Source organism: Hibiscus syriacus, unplaced genomic scaffold (genome assembly GCF_006381635.1).
Source record: "Hibiscus syriacus cultivar Baekdansim isolate YM2019G1 unplaced genomic scaffold, ASM638163v2 tig00110637_pilon, whole genome shotgun sequence".
Taxonomy (NCBI): Eukaryota; Viridiplantae; Streptophyta; class Magnoliopsida; order Malvales; family Malvaceae; genus Hibiscus; species Hibiscus syriacus.
Window position 1 is genome coordinate 2,730,903 of NW_024062808.1, and position 20,344 is coordinate 2,751,246.

The window sequence follows — 20,344 nt, forward strand, 5'->3', positions numbered from 1 at the left end:
TATAGAGGTTTCAAGTCTAATCCTATTATTAGCAATTTGTAATGATGTTTTCTTATGCAACACTTGTGGCAGGTGTCTAGACTAGTTAAGAAAACCCTCCAATTCTTGCTCAACAATTTTATGAGGTGAATTAGGTTATGAACCTACATGCATCTTAAAATAACAACTTTTTCCATTTACTTTCTTCCAATTTCGAAACCCATTTATAGTGAAAGTCTTGTATGATAGATGCCTATCGGGTTTGTTGAAAGGAAAGCAAATAAAACAGAAGAAAACATCATTTTCAGGAGAATATTCTAACCGTGAACGAAAGTTTTTGTACCATGAAACTTGAAATTGGCAAGAAACATGTCCAACTTTTTTGAATTCAAAGATTACTAGTTGATATGGACCCTCAGCAATATAAACTCTTCAAATTACATTTCTTTCTTGTTCAGAAGGATATTCCCATATTTGCTTGTGCTTACCAAGATCTCGCTACAAGTAATCAGAGTTGGTACTTGATTTCTGATTTTTGGCTATCTTTAAAGGTCTATCTTCCGAAGGTGAAACGTCAATAGGTGTACCAGTTGAAGTTTCAGTTGTTGTACTTGTATTTTTCGAAGTTTCCCCGCTTTTTCTCTTAAACATCTCAATAATTGTTGGATTTTTCCCATGGCAAGCTACATTTCTATAAAATTAATTCACGAACATTAAAAAAATCAAATTTAGTAATCACCATTCACCTTAACAATTATTAAATTAACTAAAGGAATACTAAAATTAAATATAAGATCAAATAATTCTAATTAAAAAATAGTAAATATAATATTATTTAATTATGTACCTTTAAAAATTGAGTATCGAACAATGGAGAATCATATTAAAGCAATATTGGAGGAGCTTTAGTCGATGGGAGCATTTTAGATTAGATTGAAAATCACTTTTCTAACATTTTAAATCAAATTTTGGATATTTAGCATTGCTTATGAGGTAAAAAATCATTTTTTCACTGCCATAAATATTTTGAATATATACTATCTTATAATTACCTTAAATTATTAAAAATTCAAATTTTTAAGTGAAATGATTTTTTATATGTGATCGACGTTCGAGATGATTTTTTTAGATAATGGTATATAGTGGTTGTCAAAATTATTTTCCTTGTTATGCATAATTAAAATTTTATTTCTTTATTATTTTGAATTAATCACTGATATCCTATTTATTGACTGACTAATCCAGATCGGATACTGCAAAGGCGAGGATGACCCTCACAACTTAGCTTGCTCCATTCGCAAACGACATGATTTGAAACCCTGACCTTACTTAAGAAACCTTGTATCTCATCCTACTAGACCAACTGATTTTTATTTAAAAATATACAATTTTCGAGAGAAAAATATCGTTGCTGTATGAATTATTATTTCCACCAGATGGAACCCTAAATCTAGACCCAACAACTTTTAGTTATTTAAGCCCAAAGAATAATAATAATAATAATAATAATAATAATAATAATAATAATAATAATAATAATAATAATAATAAAACCCAAAGGCCGGAACTGTTAAAATACAGAAGAAAGTGGGGACCTAATTTGTAATTTGAAATTAATTTTGGAAGCGGAAATCCTACGCATATTTTTTTGAAGTAAAAAATCCGTAATTTCATTTTCCTCCAATTCTTTATCATTACTCTTTCTGCTCCGCTCCCCACTATTTAAAATCCCTCTAGCCTCTCCTTTCTAAAAATCCCAATCTCCAGCACGGATACCTACAAAAAGAAAGGAGAAAAAAGGTGTTTAATTCCCTCCCCATTTTATGGTTTTGGTTTTTTTTGTTTGTTTCTCGAGAAAATCATCAGTTTAGGGTTTCTTCCATTTCCCCTTTCTATGGGCTTTGTGTATACTATTCGGTTAGCTGTTTTATTTGACTTCAAACAAGAAATCTAAGTTGATAAATTTTGGGTTTATCCTTTTAATATTTTTTCTCGTTTCAGGTTCTCGGTGAATCGGCTGGTGCAAGAGTAACAGAGTTCTTAACTTTTCCCTTTTGCTAACGGGTTAGAAATACAAGTAAGAAATTGAAACACTATTTATTTCCACTTGGGAACAAACTACTGTGAGCTCAGTAATTTTTGTGAATTTATTACGTTTTAGGGTTTTGACTTTTGCACTCTTTTCGTTTCTTTTTCGCCCGTTCCTATATGAGGGCTTTCCCCTTAGTTTCTCATGATTTATTTGTTGAGTTTACGAGGACTGTTAAAAGCTCAACTATTATTTGGATGGATTGACTGCTCAGTTGTGGTGGATTGGAGACAATGTTGTTTTTAATCGTATGGGTAATGGGTGGTGATACTATATCAGTGTGAAATACGCTTGATAGAATTTTTGTTATATTTAAGATCTGTCATGTGTATAGATATGCTTTGCTCAATGACTTTGGGATTTGGAAAGAAGAGTTGTATTTTTATCACACCTCATATGTGCACAAAAACATAAATTCTCTATGATTGGAATATCTGTTTTCAAATGCAGAAGTTTTCACTTGTTTGTAAGATATAGCTATTCAATATGTTCATGGACTGAAATTTCTATGGATGTGGATATATACTTAAATTTTCGTATCGGTTAATTTTAAGTTTTTCCCTTGAAGAAATGCAACTTTGTCTACTTTCTTCCACAATCAGTACTATCTTTTCTGTTGCAGTTTTGCACCTTTTGAAATTGTGGCTCATAGAATCTAGAATTTACCACTCTCTGATCATTGGTAAATATTGTATTTTGCTAGTCTTTTGATTGATGCATGGTATCTCCATTACTATTGGTAACATATTTTGGTGTTTGGTTCTTCTGTAAGAATGAAATGTAATTGATGCCATGCCAGTTTAGTTAGAATCAAATAAGACTGCTTCTGGTAATTTCTCACTAAAGTTGTATGAACTGATTGAAGGAATTGCCTAATAGATCAATCATGATAAGAATTTCATAGTAAGAACCTATTTGTTGCTGTTCATGATAAGTGGTGGATTTATAAATCAAGGTTCTTTTTTAGTATAACAACATTGTTGAGATTTTGTCTACTTTTTTATTATTTGTTCTATGCCAGTTTTAGGCGTTGCAGTTTAACTCATGTTCTTATTATGCTGTGCAAATACTTCATATAACAGAAGTTGCTTAAGAAGAACGTCAGATTTGTTGATCATTTTGGTTTTTGTGTCCTTTATTTATATTTTCATCTCATATTTATAATGTATTTGTAATCTCTGATGGTGTTAGGTTAATTGGATATGGAATCTGGGACTGCACACCGCATGCTGTCAGTGAAATTGTGGCCTCCTAGTCATAGTACAAGGGTGATGCTTGTAGAGCGGATGACAAAGAATCTTACAACACCATCCATTTTTTCTAGGAAGTATGGACTATTAAGTATTGAAGAAGCTGAGAAGGATGCCAAGAAAATTGAAGAGTTAGCTTTTGACGTTGCCGATCAACACTACAAGAAGGAGCCTGATGGTGATGGAAGTTCTGCAGTGCAAGTATATGCCAAAGAATCCAGTAGGATGATGCTGGAAGTTATTAAAAGAGGCCCTACAGGAAAGGATGAAGAGGTAGCAGATAAAATTGATGTTCATGAAAATGTCTTTGATATATCTGGAAGTCGACGGGCATTTATAGATGCAGAGGAGGCTGAGGACATTTTGAAACCACTTAGAGAGCCAGGAAATTCATATACTAAGATATGTTTTAGCAACAGAAGTTTTGGCATGGATGCAGCAAAGGTTGCTGCACCCATCTTGTCATCCATTAAGTCTCAGCTGACTGAGGTAGACCTTTCAGATTTTGTTGCAGGAAGGCCAGAGTCTGAAGCACTTGAAGTCATGAATCTTTTTTCTTCTGCTCTGGAAGGTTCTCAATTGAGGTACCTGAACCTTTCAAACAATGCCTTGGGTGAAAAGGGTGTTCGGGCATTTGAGGCACTCCTGAAGTCACAGAATAATTTGGAGGAGCTTTATTTGATGAATGATGGTATCTCAGAAGAAGCTGCACGAGCAGTTTCTGAGCTAATTCCTTCTACTGAGAAACTGAAAGTTCTCCAGTTTCACAATAACATGACAGGGGATGAAGGTGCAATTGCTATCTCTGAAATTGTGAAACTTTCCCCTGTATTGGAAGATTTCCGGTGTTCTTCAACAAGAGTTGGCTCAGATGGTGGTGTGGCTCTAGCTGAAGCACTAAAGACATGTACCCATTTAAAGAAGCTTGATCTGCGTGACAACATGTTTGGCGTGGAAGCTGGAGTTGCTTTGAGCAAAGCTCTCCCTCTATTTGCAGATCTTACTGAGATTTACCTCAGTTATTTGAACCTGGAGGATGATGGGGCGGAAGCTCTTGCCAATGTTCTGAAGGAGTCTGCTCCTTCTCTTGAAGTTCTGGACATGGCTGGAAATGACATTACAGCCAAAGGTGCTGCTTCTATAGCTGTCTGTATTGCTTCAAAAAAATTCCTTACAAAAATAAACTTGGCTGAGAATGAACTCAAGGATGAAGGTGCTATTTTGATTGGTGAGGCATTAGGAGAGGGTCATAGTCGGTTGAATGAAGTTGATATGAGCACAAATGCTATTAGGAGAGCTGGGGCAAGGCTTTTGACCCAAGCGGTTGTGAAAATACCTGGATTTAAGTTGCTGAATATCAATGGAAATTTCATATCTGATGAAGGAATAGATGAGGTGAAGGAAATGTTTAAAAGTTCCCCTGATATGCTTGGACCTTTAGATGAGAATGATCCAGAAGGAGAAGATTATGACGATGAGGACGACGATGAGGAGAATGCAGAAGATGAGAATGTTTTTTTTTACTCCAAGCTTAAGGATCTCAAGATTGAGCAAGGAGAATAGTCGTGCTGTGTATGCCATCTGTTCTCATGGCATCCGGCTAAAAATCATCTAAACAACTCTTCTATTTTCTATGACTTATTATAAGCTACTCTAGCTGTGCAACATTAGTGGTAGATCTACCATTGTAGTTCAGGTTTAAGAAAATATTGGAACATCCGGAATAGTTGTACCTTTATTTAGCAGAGAGCTTAATTTAGTTTAAACTCTCATAGAGCAATGTACTTTTCGGACAGGTTATTATTTTTCTTTAGTTACATCTGTAATATGTACTGTTGCTCAGCAGTCATCTGTTTAAGATGCAACCTTGTTCTATGGTTTAGCGTGCATTTTTTTCTTTTCTCAAATGCTTTTTGAGATTTTATATGAAAAAGCAAGTGATGGTCAACTTAAGACAAGGTATTGCTTCCCCTCTTGCTCGTGTTGTCATCTTGTTTAATTGTATTTGTAATATGTTAATGGAGCTTCTGTAGGCCCGATGCCGGAAAATGATCTTACCTTTTTCTTCTGTGGGCGTGCCGCTTATGCTGCTTATGAAGTGAAACCTTATCTTGACGTCAAAGTTCATCCACCCAATACTTCTTTGTGATTGACTCGGTGGCTCTCCTGTGCTGTTTCCACTCATGTATGCTCTGTTCATTGCTTGGCTTGTAAATTACGTCAAGGTATTACGGTAGTAGGTTTAGTTAATTATTATTCTGGTTTCTTTATATCTGCAAATGCATCACTTGGTTTATGGAAAGGTAGAAACTTTATTTATCATCAATGGAAATGACTCATGTAACAGAGAAAGGACTTGTATCAGGGGAAACGAAAACAACAAATACATAATGGCAGCTTGGACTCGTATGAGTTACAACTTTAAAGTGCCCCTTGATTATGGTTTATCAAACAGCTACCGGAACTTTAAGGGCCTCTAGTATCTTATCATCTATCTCGAACTTCATGGGTTTCTTGTCACGCCCGACCTTTACATACTCCTCGAATCGCTCCTTCAAGTCTTCTGGCAGATTTGTAGTGCCCTCCCACCCCAGAATGTCCTTTGCAGCTCTTGGTTCGGCATAAAAGTGCTGCACGTAAGAAGGATATTGGTAAATAATACCTATACTGTGAACTTGTTGCACTGAAATCATATTTTTGCTTGAAAACAGTATATGCTCAGGTTAACAGGTATTGTTTACCATATTACGGAAAGGAAAAGCTTTCTTCGCATCGATTCCGACAGCTTTTGGATCATAATGAACAATTTCTACCGGTAAGCCGGCAGCTTCGGCACACAATCTGGCCATTCCATCCAGAGTCACTGCGTGGTCGCTCACACAATTGAAGATATTGGAAGATGCAGCTTCTGGTTTTTCAACAGCTAGGGTCAGCATGGAGGACAAGTCTCTAACATGGGCAATATTGGTAAGTTGCATCCCTGAGCCTGGTATTGGCACAGGTCTATTTCTCACAATTCCTGTTGCAAGAAACTGTCAAAAACTGATAGCAAAGTTCTATGGATAAGTTGAAAATATTGCTTTGACTTACTGTCAAAGAACCACTCCTCACAGTCTTTGTTGTTTCCGGATCCGATCATGTATTGTGGCCGGAATATAGCCCAACTAATGAAAACTTCTGCAATGTATTTCTCGACTCCGACATGGCCAGCATCAGCTTTAACAACATCCTGCAATGGTGAAGATTTGCTTAAACAACGGATCCGGTATTGTTTATTCATGCTACGGGCAACATTATATACATTCACATATTGTTTAAATATACCCCTTCGACATGAGGCGGCTCGTCCGTCGGCTTATAGATTCCAGCACTGCTGATGAACAGGAGTTGCTTCACTCCAGAGCTCTTCGCCCAATCTACCACCGGCCTATGTTGACAGGATTGGAATTGGAATGAACTGCTTTATTTACATTACATGCTGGTATACAACTTATTGATTATCTAGCTTTTAATTCAATGATTGTTGCTTTTCTTTGATGTTTTCCCGTGTGTATACACATGCATACTAACCAGTGCTCTCTTCCCAATCGAGACCATTATTTATATTCAGTTGTACATGTGGTTTTGGTATAATTATCCAGTGGCTCCATTATATAAGATAGTGTATATATATATATATATATATATATATATATATAGGTATATTAATATACAATTTATATATATCACATAAAAGTGAGGGACTTGAATTTGGAACTAATCTATTAATTTTTGAAGATTTCGAGTTATTCGACTTCAATTTTATAAATTAAATTTTATTTAAATAATTTTTAAGTTGAGTTTATTGAATCAATTTGATTTTAAAAAAATCTATATTTTTGAATCTAATTTTACTCACCCGAACAGTGATATTCAAGCCTTAATTTTGGAAGGAAAATGATACAGCAAACAAACCTGACGGTGTCCAAGTCCTTGCCGTTATTATCCAACACCACATCAAATGATGTCCCTGCAACAACATTCCCTACATTCGCAGGGTCTCCCCACAGCGTCTTCCCTCCAGCACTTGTAATTTCCTATAATCATTATCAAATCCCATGCAAAACAAGTTCCCATTAGAAACCAAATGAAAAAAAAAAACCCAGAAAACAAGTTCTTACTGAGAGTCTGTTAAAAGGGGGCTTCTTCATCTTATCCGAGCCCTCATCTCCAACGGTCATGACGGTGACCTCATGGCCAGAACCCAGAAGTTCTTTTGCGAAGTAGAAACCAATGACTGCATGGCCACCACTGTTTGTATTGACTATAAGGACCTTCTTCTTGTCTGCAGCAGCGGCGGCCCTGACGGTGAAAGAAGCGAAGCAGCGTGTAGAGGTTGTGGGGTAGGGAAGGGAGGAAGGAGAGATTGATAGAGGAGAAGAAAGGAAAGAGGAAATGGGAAGAGATAAGCGTGGGAATGGACAGAGAGAAGAAGGTGAAGGAAGCTTGGAAGGTGGAGTGGTGAAGAGGAGGGAGGAGGAGGATGAGGAAGAAGCAAGAGCAGCCATTGGAATGAATGGTTTACTTTCGGTTGGTGCTTGTTTCAGAGCCAGCAATTTTCATGGATCATGGTTAAGTGGCCTTTATCTAAAGGCAACGCTTGTGGATTGCATACGCCCGTATCATTTTCAGCAGTAGTCAAGTTTTTGTAGGGTAAACTACATTTTTAGTACCTCAACTATCACTTTTATTCTGTTTCGGACACTAGCTATTATTATTTTTGAAACCATACCTAACGTTATGTTTTGATTTTATTTTGACTACCTTTCGTTAAAAATTAATAGAATTGTTGAAGCGGTATTTAAAAAAAATCAATGATGATGTGACCTTATATTATGGTGACACATTAACATCATCGTTAATTTTTTAACGATGGATGACCAAAATGAAATCAAAACATAATATTAGGAATGATTTCTAAACAAAAATAGTTGGATGATCAAAACGGAACAAAAATAGAAATTGGGGTACTAATTGTGTAGTTTACCCTTATTTTTATTTTTATACTTTATTTTGATTATTATTATTAGGGTAAACTACACATTGAGTACCTCAACTATCACTTTTGTTATGTTTTATATACTCTATTTTTAAAAAAAATTATACCTGACATTACATTTTTGTTATCAATCGTTAAATTATTAACAAAGTTGCTGAGGTGATATTTTTTAAATTATTTTAATGATGATGTAACATTATCTTATGATGATACGTCAACATTATTGTTATTTTTTAACTGCAGATGAAACTAAAACATAACATTAGGTATAATTTTAAAACAAAAAAAAAATAGTTAGATGACTAAAATAGAATAAATATGATATTTAAAATATTAAAAACATGTAATTTACTCTTATTATTAATATTAATTGAACAAATTGGACTCAGGAAAGCAATAAAGTTGGAGGGATTGTGGAAGTTAAGAATTCCCCAAAATTTAAAACAGGATCTGATCATATCCATAATAAAAAAAAAATACAAAATTCAAATCTAACATGTTTTTTTAATCTTGTTGATAAAAACAAATATTTTTGTTTGTTAATTTATGATGTATTTAGTTCTATAAATGCAAATAAATATATTATGAATGAAGCAATGAATTGATTAAAAACCCATTTACAATCAAATTAAACTGGTAAGTACATCCATTTGAAAAATAATAAAATTTGAATTGTTTATTAAATATTATTTAATATATTAATTATTAATTGATCTAATTAAATTATACGTAATTTCTTAAATTAAATTAAAAATTAATATCATCTTTATAATAAGTATTTATAGTATTCAATTTAGAGTGACCGTTCAATGGATCAAGATTATATCAAACAAATTAAAATGTTAATATTTAAAATGAAAATAATATACATTATAATTATTTATTACTTTTAAATTGAGTATATTAATAACTCTGTTTTAGTCAAGATTCCATTTAATAATTTCTTGAGATTAGATTATGAACGTTAGCTCGGTAAAATGGTCACAATAATGTGGTTGGGAATATTTAATTCCCAAAATAATGTGGTTGCCAGATTAATTCCCTATCTAGGGTAATTTTTATAGTACAACGAGAAAGTCTCAAAAAAATCTCGGCGTCTTCAGGCAAAAATGAAGCTTCCGAGAGTACTTGACGTCTTCAGGCATTCAGGCCATGCAAAAGACACCAGGATTACTCGGTGTCTTCAGTGTAGGGTGGTAGGTTGCCTTCGACTGGGAAACATGTAAGTAATAATGAAACTATTAATTGTTCATTAATAATCGGGTAGGTTGGTGGTTGAACGGGAAATTATAATAAATATCCGGGATATTATAAAATGAGGTGTTTTGGTTGAGAATTAGGGAGTAAAGTAGTGGTGGGAAAAGGAGAAAAGAGGCAAAATCTAGAGAAGAATTGAAAGAGTAAGCATTCGAAAAGAATATTAGAGAAAATTTTGAACGAATTTTTCTTCCAATCTTTAATCTGTAAGTATTATTCGAATAAAATTTTATTCGTATTCAAATAAAATATCTCTATTTCGTATTATTTAATATTAAAATATTAATTTTAATATGTTGTTGCATGTAAAAAAGAAGTGAGTAAAAAATTTGAAAAAGTTTTTTTTATAACATTAACTTGTCGAAAGAAACTCTCAAGTAAGTGTAAAAATATATTATTTAAAGTATTTTACGATTTATTGTTAGTTACATATCGACTTAGTAAATATCAGTTTACGATTTATTGTTATGTAAATATCATTATTATAATTTTAAAATTATTGATTTAATATTTGTAGTAGAAAAATAATATTTATTATAATGAAAAAAAATAATATTTATTATAATGACGAAAAATAATGACACCATTAATTATCCATTAATAACCCGAGTAGGTTGGTGGTTGAATATAAAAGTATAATGAATACATTGAGATGTTATAAAACGGGGTGTTTTGGTTGAGAATTAGGGAGTAATAAATTCGAAGTAATAATAAGTAGTTATAAAAAATCAGAAGTAATAAATTTAATCATTATTATAATGTAAGCATAATATTCAATCATTATTTTTATAAATTTTTTTGTTAATATATTTACATTTTTTGCAAGGTTAAATAATATTATAGTAGAAATTGTTTTATTATAATAACGAAAAATAATATTTATTATAATGACGAAAAATAATGACACCATTAACTATCCATTAATAACTTGAGTAGGTTGGTGGTTGAACGGGAAAGTATTATGAATTAGGTATTAATAAATTTGAATAAGATTGATTTAATATTTGTAGTAAAAATGTTAAATATAATTAGATCAACATTTGATTAAGTATTTCTAGCAAAAATATTAAAAAATATTGTTAATATATTTACATTTATAATAAAAAATATTGTTAATATATTTACATTTTTTTTTTAAAATTTTAATAATATTTATTTATAATTTAGTAAATAATTTAATTTCATTACAATCATAAATGTAATTTATCGCCATTACTATAATTTATTTTAATTTATTATGAATATCTCTATTTTTATGTGTAGAGAAAATGAGCAATAAAATTTTCACAATTGTCTATTACAATGGACAAGTTATGAAAAATGTGGTTGGAGTAAATTTTCAGCCTAAAGCACCTATAAATATATGTTTAAAAGGGACATCACATTTACAGAAATGAATGAGAGGATAAAAAGAAAAATTTGAGCTACAGTTGATGGTTTGAGGTATAGGTTTATAGTATGTCTCAATCGAGTCAGGTATGCTGCAATGCCACTTGAAGAAGATGATGATATTATAACTATGATTGAATTATATGACTCAACAAATATTCCAATTATTGAGTTATTTGTTGAGTTGTGTAATATATATGATATGTCTGGGTCATCAAGAAATATGGTTGGAACTTCATCTTAAATGGCTTTCGATAGTCAGTTTGATAACCCGATATATAGGTCGATAAACAGCTTCGCGACAATGTTGGAAAGTGCAAATGAAGTTAGTGGAACATCTGGAGCTGGAGAGTATGACGCTGAAAACTGCTAGGAAGAAATACTTGATGATTCCAGTGAATATGAAGAAACTGAAGAACCTGATATCAATATTGATGAATATCTGACACCGTATCAACCTACCCCTCATATGTACGAGATATATTATGATGCGATGAGGGCATCTGAATTCCCGGAGATGCCATATTTAACTTCAGGCTATATGACTGAATCATCTGAAAACTCTGGTGAATTGTTAGTTGAGAAACAATATAGAGGAAAAAAAGAAGTTACACTGACGATTAAAGAGTATTGCATAAAAGGGCATGTAGATTGCAAGGTTGCAGAGTCCAACCAGAAAACTCTGTACGCGAAGTGTGTTAAATATGGGCCCGAGTGTAAGTGGTTGATCAGAGTGTCTAAAATGTAAAGGCAAGATGCTGGGTCATCACAAGGTATAATGGTCCACACACATGTTTGTAAAACTCTATCGAACAAGACCACCAACTACTAGACTCCAATGTAATATGTCAATATGTGAAGGTGTTGGTTGAAAAAAAAATCCAAGGATCCGTTGCTCAGTGTTAGTTGCATCTATTTGAGACTAGTTCGGATACAATGTAAAATATAAACCTGTTTGGCAAGAGAAAGAGAAGATAAGAAGGTTGATATATGGCGATTGAGATACATCATATAATGAGTTACCTGATTTGTTACAAGCTATGAAACAATTCATACCTGGAACCATCATGAAGTCTCAGACCATGCCTGCATACAACCGAGAAAGTCAACTTGTACAAGGGAAGAGAATATTCCATAGACTCTTATGGGCATTCAAGTCATGCATAAAAGGTTTTCCATTTTGCAAACGTATGGTCCAAGTAGATGGTACATGGTTATACAATCAATATAAACATATATTATTGATAGCAATTGCGTAGGATGGTTAACGAAATATCTTTCCAATTACATTCGCCATCGTTGAAGGAGATACAACAGGGGCTTGGGATTTCTTTCTGACTAATCTACGTAAGTATGTCGTCCGAGAAGATGGAATTTCCTTGATATTCGATCGAGAAACAAAACTTTTGGTAGCAATTGAACGACTGGGAAGTCTTTGGACACCTCCACACGCATATCCCGCATATTGTATCCATTGGTAAGAATTGTATTGAGAAGTTTATAACGGCTGCATTCATAAGGAGATAGTCAACATGGGTAAGTTTTATTTTCAACATTTGTACCAATTTATGTGTTTGTTTATAAATTGATGTTAACACAATATATATTATGAAATAGGATATGAACTACGCCAACCAAATTTTGATAAGAGATTAGAGGATTTGAGGGTCATAGATGAGCGCGTTTGGAAGTGGGCATAAAAAATCGAGCAGGAAAAGTGGTCGCAAGCATATGACGGTGGTCAGCAATACAGAACATGACAACAAACCTTGTCGAGGCCATTAATTCAGTACTAAAAGGTACACGTCATATCCCAATAGCGAGTATGGTGAAAGAGACATACTTTAGGTTGGCTAAAGTTTGGTCTGATAAAGGGAAAGAGATCGAGACTCTGATAAATCGAGGTAAAATATGGGCTCCGACAGTGGTATAAGCAATGGAAACAAATGAGCGATTGGCAACCTCATGAATTCGATCGAATTGGACATACTTTTGTTGTCATCGCATGCATATGTCACAACGAAGGAGCTGAACGAGAAATATTTACAGTTAATTTACAAGAAAGATGGTGTGATAATGATCGCTTTTAGGTAGGCCTGTAAACGAACCGAGCGCACACGAACAGAGGTATGTTCATGTTCGTTCATTTAATAAATAAACGAACACGAACATAAACAAACAAAATTTTTTGTTCATATTCGTTCATTAAGGAATATAGCTTGTTCATGTTCGTTCATTTAAATGATAAACGAACGTAAACGAACACAAACGAATGAGCATAAAGGAACATAATAAACGAACACAATAAATGAACATAAACGAACAACACAAACACAAAAAACAAACTTATTCGAACACAACAAATGAATGTAAAAAAAGTAAACAACAAGAATAACAACTTAAAATTCATTAATATAATCTGGAACTTTAGAGTTAATTTGTTCGAATACGACAAAAACATACATAAATCATAAATAAGCTATATGAACATAATAAAGTCTTAAAGTTAATTTGTTCAACAAAACAATCTTCTTGAAATCCAAACAACTTCAAAAATCTTCGTAACATATTCAATTTTCCCTTTGTTCAAACATAAATGAACGAACATAAATAAACATATAATCTAATGTTCACAAACGTAAATGAACGAATGAGCCCTTTGTTCGTGTTCATTCATTTAATTAAACAAACACAAAATCTTGTTCATGTTCGTTCATTTAATAAATAAATGAACATAAACGAACTTCCCTCCGCACTGTTCATGAACGGTTCACTGAACGTTCAGTTCATTTACAGGCATACTTTCAGGAGTAGAGATATATGTGTGCTCATGTAGTCGCTGCATGTATGCATACTGGAATAAATTTATACACTTATGTTGATGAGTGATTTCTCCTACAGAGGATATTAAATATATACATCCACAAGTTCAGACCGATCCCAAATGAATCATATTGGCTGAAACAACATCATGATGAATGGTTTCCAAATCCATTGCTTCGTAGAAGTCTAACGGGTCGACATGAGTCTACTCATATTCATACCAGTATGGATATCCATATTAGAGAGAAATGTCAATCGAAGATATGTGGATTATGTAGAGGTGAAGGTCATTAAAAAAGAAATTGTCTAAACCTTACACGATACATGCCTCATTAGTAATCTTATTTCTATTTGAACGAATACTTGAATATCTTGCCTATTTGCATTTCAATGAATGTTTAGTTTTATCTATTTTTTCTGAATTAATATGATGGATATTTGTTGACGCTATATTTTAATATTGTGATTAATATCAATAGTTGAATTAATGTCAATAGTTGAATTAATGTGATTAATATCAATATTTGAATTAATATGATGGATATTTGTTGACGCTATATTTTAATATTGTGATTAATATCAATAGTTGAATTAATGTGATTAACATCAATAGTTGAATTAATGTGATTAATATCAATATTTGAATTAATATGATGGATATTTGTTGACGCTATATTTTAATGAATGTGATTAATATCATTAATTGAATTAATGTCATTAATATCGATATTTAAATTAATGTGATGAATACTAATTCAACTTAAAATTTATTAATTCAAACATATAAAGCGTTTACAACTCCTGTCGGTGCTGGGGTGCTGTTGAATAATAATGCTGAGGCACACGTCGGTTTCGGTGTGGTCGTTGCGGTTGTTTAGGAGTTTGTTCATCATAACCAACCTGCTCATTCACCGAGGGTATATGATCCGATGTTGTAAATATATGCCCACCACCACTCTGCTCTCCCACGTGAGGACAAATACTCGTATTTGACATCATAAATGTCATGATCAAAATCATATGTTACTCCAAACATAGGTGATTGATGAGGAATAAGCTGAGGAGTGTTAGCCATAACACCAGAATCAGCAAACACTTGATGAAATGATCCTGCACTGCCAAAAGATTATGATGGAATAGTATCCATTTCTGCTTGTTCTACTATATGGTGAGATGAACTCCCACTCCGTCTTGGTTTCTTGGCTTTACAAATTTTTTCTTATACTGTATAAATTGTCGTATTTCTATGTTTGTTGTCAAGAACGGCTTTCCATGTTGCCAATAATAATTTAGGTAATCCGAATTCTGGAAGTCAAAGTCATCCACTTGAATAAGAGTAAGAGTTGGCAAGTATTAAGCCTTGTTGTTCCAATGATTGATATAGTTGGCATGCCTCACAGCCCAATCCTCACCGTGCCTATCCTGTCCATCTAATATGTGGAGAGCGTCATGATTCTATGGAATTTGGAAAATAGGTTGGTGGAAGCCGAACTGGCTCAACACTATATCGAAAAATTGGAACTCAACAAAAGAAAAATGGATCAATAGTGTAACAACACACCAATATTGACAACCATTCTAGACATGTTGTGGCACACACGATATAATTTTTCCATCATCGTACGACCTCCAAATAAACTATAAAACAAAATTATATAGTTATCAATTAATTAAATAATTATAAAATCCAACTAAATCAATAAACAATATTAGAAACTAAATAAAAATAAAATTTGCCAATTAATTATATATATACCTCAACTTTGCATTTGATGTCCATCTTAAATCTAAACTCTTTCATATTATTGTGTGTCAACTTCGTTCCTTCTATTTTATGCCTCTATCTGTATACCAATCAAAATAAAATTTGCTAATTATTTTTCCTATAAAAAATTCGTTAATTAATTTAAGATAAAATGTTTTAAATCAAATTATTACCTTCCGGCAAGAGGAAAGTCAATTACAGTTCGGCTAATCGGTGTTAACCATGGAAGTTTTTTCCAGACCCACGATTGTAATAACATCAGACATCCACCGATTTCCATCGTACACACATCATTTATAAGTAATGACGCCTTGCACATCTCGCGATACAAGAACACCAATATTGCCGATCGCTAACTATACTGACGGGTATTCAAAAAGTTACTCAAAAATGGAAGATATTGTATATGAACAAGATTACCGGATTTATCCGGCATCAAGACTCCCCTGATCAATTGTAATATTTATGCTCGAGTTGTATATGTAATATCTTGCTCAGTACAATAACGACCGAGCTTAAACTCATTCGCCAACCATGATAATCTCACACGTGGCCCTTTTGTAAATGTTTTTCTAGCACATTCTCAAGGTGCACCCCACATATTTCAAACATGTATTGATCATTTTTTCCCACTACTATCATTCTATTTATAGGGTCCTCGAGTTGTAAAGCCTCATCCTCCAAAATGATCTTACATTAACCATACGGAAAATGAAATGTATGAGTTTCTGGTCTCCACCGTTCAATTAATGCACTGATCAAATCGGGGACCAACCTATATTCTCTTACAAATGTTACATCATAAAATCCCACCATTTGTAAATTCTGGACAATAAGTTCATATTTCTTCTCACAAGTGTTCACTCGACTACGAAGGACTCGTTGTTCGTCATTCTTCAATTTGTTAATCCATGTAATTAGAATTAATTCATCATTCATAAATAAAATATATTATTCGATCATAATACCAATGCTCCCAAATGACTAGAAATGTGTCGATCATCTAGTCTCAAAAGGACATTTTGTTCTTCCATGCTTCAACAAATTTATAAAAAAATTAAATATTTCAAATTATAATATTAATCACAATTAAACAAAATTTAAACAAAAAATATGTTAAATCAAAATAAATAATCTAATTAATTTATATTTACAATAAAAAAAATTTAAACTAAACTTACCAAACCACTCAAATACGATTTAATCTGTAAAATCAAAATAAATAGTTCAATAATTTATATTACTTAATAAAAAAACAAAAATATAATTTAAACTAAACGTAACAAACTACTCAAATACAACTTAATACGTAAAATAAAAATAAATACTCTAATAATTATAATTTAAATTAAAAACAAAAATTAAACTAAAAATTACACGAAAATTTAAATTTAACTTACCAAAACCAGCCGAGCCTTGTGCCTATGCACAGGCCCGTCAGGGTTCTTTTTGAGCTTAAATAACCACTTTCACCCTACCACATTTCGGTCAGTAGGTAGAGGAACAAGATGCCACGTATTATTCTGAAGCAACGCTGAATACTCAACATTAACTACAACAGTCCACGGTTCTGATTGAAGAGCTTCTTCAACAGTAGATGGAACATTATCATCAAAAAATGTAGTGAAAATCTTCGGCTTAAAAACCCCGCACTTACTTCATGTTAACATTGGGTGACTATTACCAGCTGCAGATTCTGTTCTGACATCAGACAACGATTGAACCTCTTGAGCAACTTGAGGTACTAATTGAGCATCACCAGAATCTACAGACATATCAGCTGATTCACTAGATATGTTTGATCGCATGGTACTACCATCAGATGAACCTGCAGGCAACACAACAACATTTGGCACATGAACATTCTCAGTGCCGAGCTTGGTAGTATCCATAACTATATCAAGTGACCGGTTGGACTGTGTCCCAATTGATGATTGAACAACAGGTGTGCTAGTAGCAAACGGAAAATGCCACTCATCAAAGCGTACATGACGAGAGACTATGACCCGTTTATCAGGTGTTAAGCAAAGAAAACCTCTGTGTTGAGGACTTACGCCCAGAAACGTGCACGGCTGTAATCGAAAGTCCAGCTTATAACTATTGAAAGGACGCAGGCGAGGAAAACAACGACATCCAAACACCTTAAGTGAGTTGTAATCGGGCAGTTTACTAAACATACACTCAAATGGAGACCTGCCAGCCAAAACTTTTGAAGGAAAATGATTAATCAAATGTACAACCATCATCATCGTATATGACCAGTAGCTAACTGGTATAGAAGCCTGCGCAAGAAGCACCAAGGCAAGTTCAACTATATGCCTATGCTTACGCTCTACCATACCATTTTGTTTTGACGTGTGTGGGCAAGTAACACGATGCACAACTCCAGCTTCAGTAAGTACCTGAGACAACCTTCGATACTCACCACCCCAATCGCTTTGAACAACCAGAATTTTCACCCCAAACTGCGTTAGCACTAGCTGTTGAAAGAGTTGAAATGCATAAATAGCTTGAGACTTGTCCTTAAGCAAGTATAACCATGTATGCCGAGTACAAGCATCGACAAAACTAACATAGTACCTATGACCATTCGAAGCAACAGGGACTGGCCCCCATAAATCAGTAAATATGAGCTGAAAAGGTGAGTCAAACGTAGTGGACGAATTAGAGAAGGGAAGCTTATGGCTCTTTCCCATATGGAAATCAACACAAATTTCATTATCATCTTGTTCAAGATTTACATCAATCATCTTGCATACTTGCTCAAGGGTCCCATGTGCAGGATGCCCAAGGCGTCTATGCCACAATTCATACAACTTTTGCGTAGCAACAACATTATTTGCTTCGAAAGAAACTTGTTTATTATTAATGCAATCAACTCGAAATGTATAGAGCCCATCATTTTCCTGCCCTTGCAACAGCACCTCACCAGTATCTTCATCACGAACACAGCAAGATGAGGCATGAAACTCGAAATATACCCGGTTGTCCCTAGCAAGCTTAGAGACCGAGAGAAGATTTTTAGTAATCTTAAGAACAAACAGCAACTCATTCAACATCAACGCTCGAGAAGATGAATCAAAAACAGTGTTACCAATGGCTCGAATAGAAAGTGAACCTCCATTACCAATAATAAGCTTACCTGGCTCGAAGAAATCCTTCTGATTATGCACCTTGGCCGAATCTGAGGTGAAATGGTGTGAGGCCCCAGAGTCGACTACCCAGTGGTCCCTTGTGCTGGAGGCTATATGAGACTGCAGTTGAGAGGAATAACAAACCTGAGCTTCTGCATGAGCCTTTGTACATCATGTACATTCGTCCATACCACTCGAAGCAGAATCCAGACTGGAGTAGTGAACTGTCTCTGAGTCACCACGCGATACGGCACGATCAGATGACCTTCCAGTGAACGTCTGGTCAAACATGTACCAGCAGTCAACAACCACGTGTCCATTCCTCCCACATAATTGACACTGAACACGAGGTCGGCCACGGCCACGACCTCCAAATCTACCCCCAGCACCAGGCCCTGACCGACTAGATGATCGATCATGCACGCCATGACCAACAGATTTCAAGGCAGAACTGGACTGCACTCATTGGAAGGGAATCTTCTTGGGCATCAAAACCGACCAGCTGAGTTTCTGCATCGATGAGCATCGAGCAGACCTTGTCCAGTGACAAGAAGTCTTTCATGGTGGTTATGAAAGCAATGTACGGCTGATACTCGCGAGAAATACCTTTTAATATGCTTGCTACATGTTCAGCCTGTGGAATTGGACTGTCACAGGAGACCAACGCATCACATACTTCTTTGATACGTGTTAGATACACACGTATACTATCGGTTCCTTTTTTGATAGACTGAAGCTTGTAGTGGAGACTAATGACTGTTGTGGTGGATTGATTGGCAAAAAACTGCAACACTGTGCTCCAGACCGCCGTTGCCGTCTCCGTTCCAACAAATTGGGACAACAAGTGAGGGCTGATCGTGGATAGTAACCAAGACGCGAGTGCACTGTCTTGCGCCACATACTCCTCGTGCAGTTTATTTGGCACTGAATCACCACGCTCATCGACCACCGTGGCAGGAGGAGGACAAGTAACTCCGATTATCAGTCGTTCTAAGAAATGACTTCTAATAGTTAACAAGATCTGTTGCTTCCAAAGTAAGAAGTTGGATTCATCAAGAATGATATTAACCTTCTTATTTGTGAAGGATTTACCAGCAACGAACTCCATAGATCACTTGAAGCGCAGACAGTGAGGAAGAAACCTCATGAACTACCGGCGAATGATACCATATTAGGTATTGCAGTGATGCAAAACTAGAAAATATAAACTAGAATTAAAGAACTTGTTTATTAAGCTCAGCTACACTTAGTATTTATAGCTCATTTGTAACCAACTTGAAAATAACCTAACAGCTTGAAAACAGATTCGTAATTGCATTTACACACATCTCAGCTTCCTCAGATGACTGCTTCCATGCATACTCGCATATCACACACACGACACCTTATGCACACACATGCCACACACATTATACCTTGACACCACTCGAATATAGTTTAATCTGTAAAATCAAAATAAATAGACTAATTAATTTATTTTTACAATAAAAACAAAAAATAACACAATAAATTTTAAACTAAACTTTCCAAGGTACTCAAATACGATTTAATCTGTAAAATAATAAATTAGTCTAATAATTTATATTACTCAATAAAAAAATAATGTAATAATTTAAACTA

The 20,344-nt window shown here is 34.2% G+C and overlaps 2 protein-coding genes across 3 annotated transcripts; one reads left to right on the forward strand and one right to left on the reverse strand.

Moving 5' to 3' along the window:
• The first annotated feature begins 1,670 nt into the window (after positions 1–1,670).
• LOC120136809 (RAN GTPase-activating protein 1-like) lies at positions 1,671–5,276 on the forward strand. The gene is made up of 3 exons (XM_039152767.1): positions 1,671–1,779; positions 1,981–2,056; positions 3,260–5,276. Exon 3 carries the CDS (start codon positions 3,271–3,273, stop codon positions 4,879–4,881), a length of 1,611 nt encoding a protein of 536 aa, XP_039008698.1. The 5' UTR covers positions 1,671–1,779; positions 1,981–2,056; positions 3,260–3,270; the 3' UTR covers positions 4,882–5,276.
• A 135-nt stretch (positions 5,277–5,411) lies between these two features.
• LOC120136810 (chloroplast stem-loop binding protein of 41 kDa a, chloroplastic-like) lies at positions 5,412–7,924 on the reverse strand. Of its 2 annotated transcripts, XM_039152769.1 has the most exons (7): positions 7,479–7,924; positions 7,273–7,394; positions 6,643–6,745; positions 6,409–6,547; positions 6,060–6,337; positions 5,739–5,948; positions 5,412–5,423 (listed from the first exon to the last, which is right to left on the reverse strand). In XM_039152769.1, the coding sequence occupies exons 1-6, from the start codon at positions 7,863–7,865 to the stop codon at positions 5,766–5,768; spliced, it is 1,212 nt and encodes a 403-aa protein (XP_039008700.1). In that variant the 5' UTR covers positions 7,866–7,924; the 3' UTR covers positions 5,412–5,423; positions 5,739–5,765. The 2 variants fall into 2 exon arrangements, with proteins under 2 accessions (XP_039008700.1, XP_039008699.1); XM_039152768.1 differs by lacking the exon at positions 5,412–5,423 and having other exon boundaries at positions 5,671–5,948.
• Between the last annotated feature and the right edge of the window lie 12,420 nt (positions 7,925–20,344).

What these genes read in the sequence shown, in the direction of transcription:
- LOC120136809 (XM_039152767.1), top strand. Translation starts at nt 3,271, where the DNA reads ATGGAATCTGGGACTGCACACCGCATGCTGTCAGTGAAATTGTGGCCT.
- LOC120136810 (XM_039152769.1), bottom strand. Translation starts at nt 7,865, where the DNA reads ATGGCTGCTCTTGCTTCTTCCTCATCCTCCTCCTCCCTCCTCTTCACC. An exon ending in CCCCTTTTAACAGACTCTCA is followed by an intron (nt 7,395 to 7,478) that starts GTAAGAACTTGT and finishes TAATGATTATAG; the next exon opens with GAAATTACAAGTGCTGGAGG. An exon ending in CTTTTCCTTTCCGTAATATG is followed by an intron (nt 5,949 to 6,059) that starts GTAAACAATACC and finishes TCTTACGTGCAG; the next exon opens with CACTTTTATGCCGAACCAAG.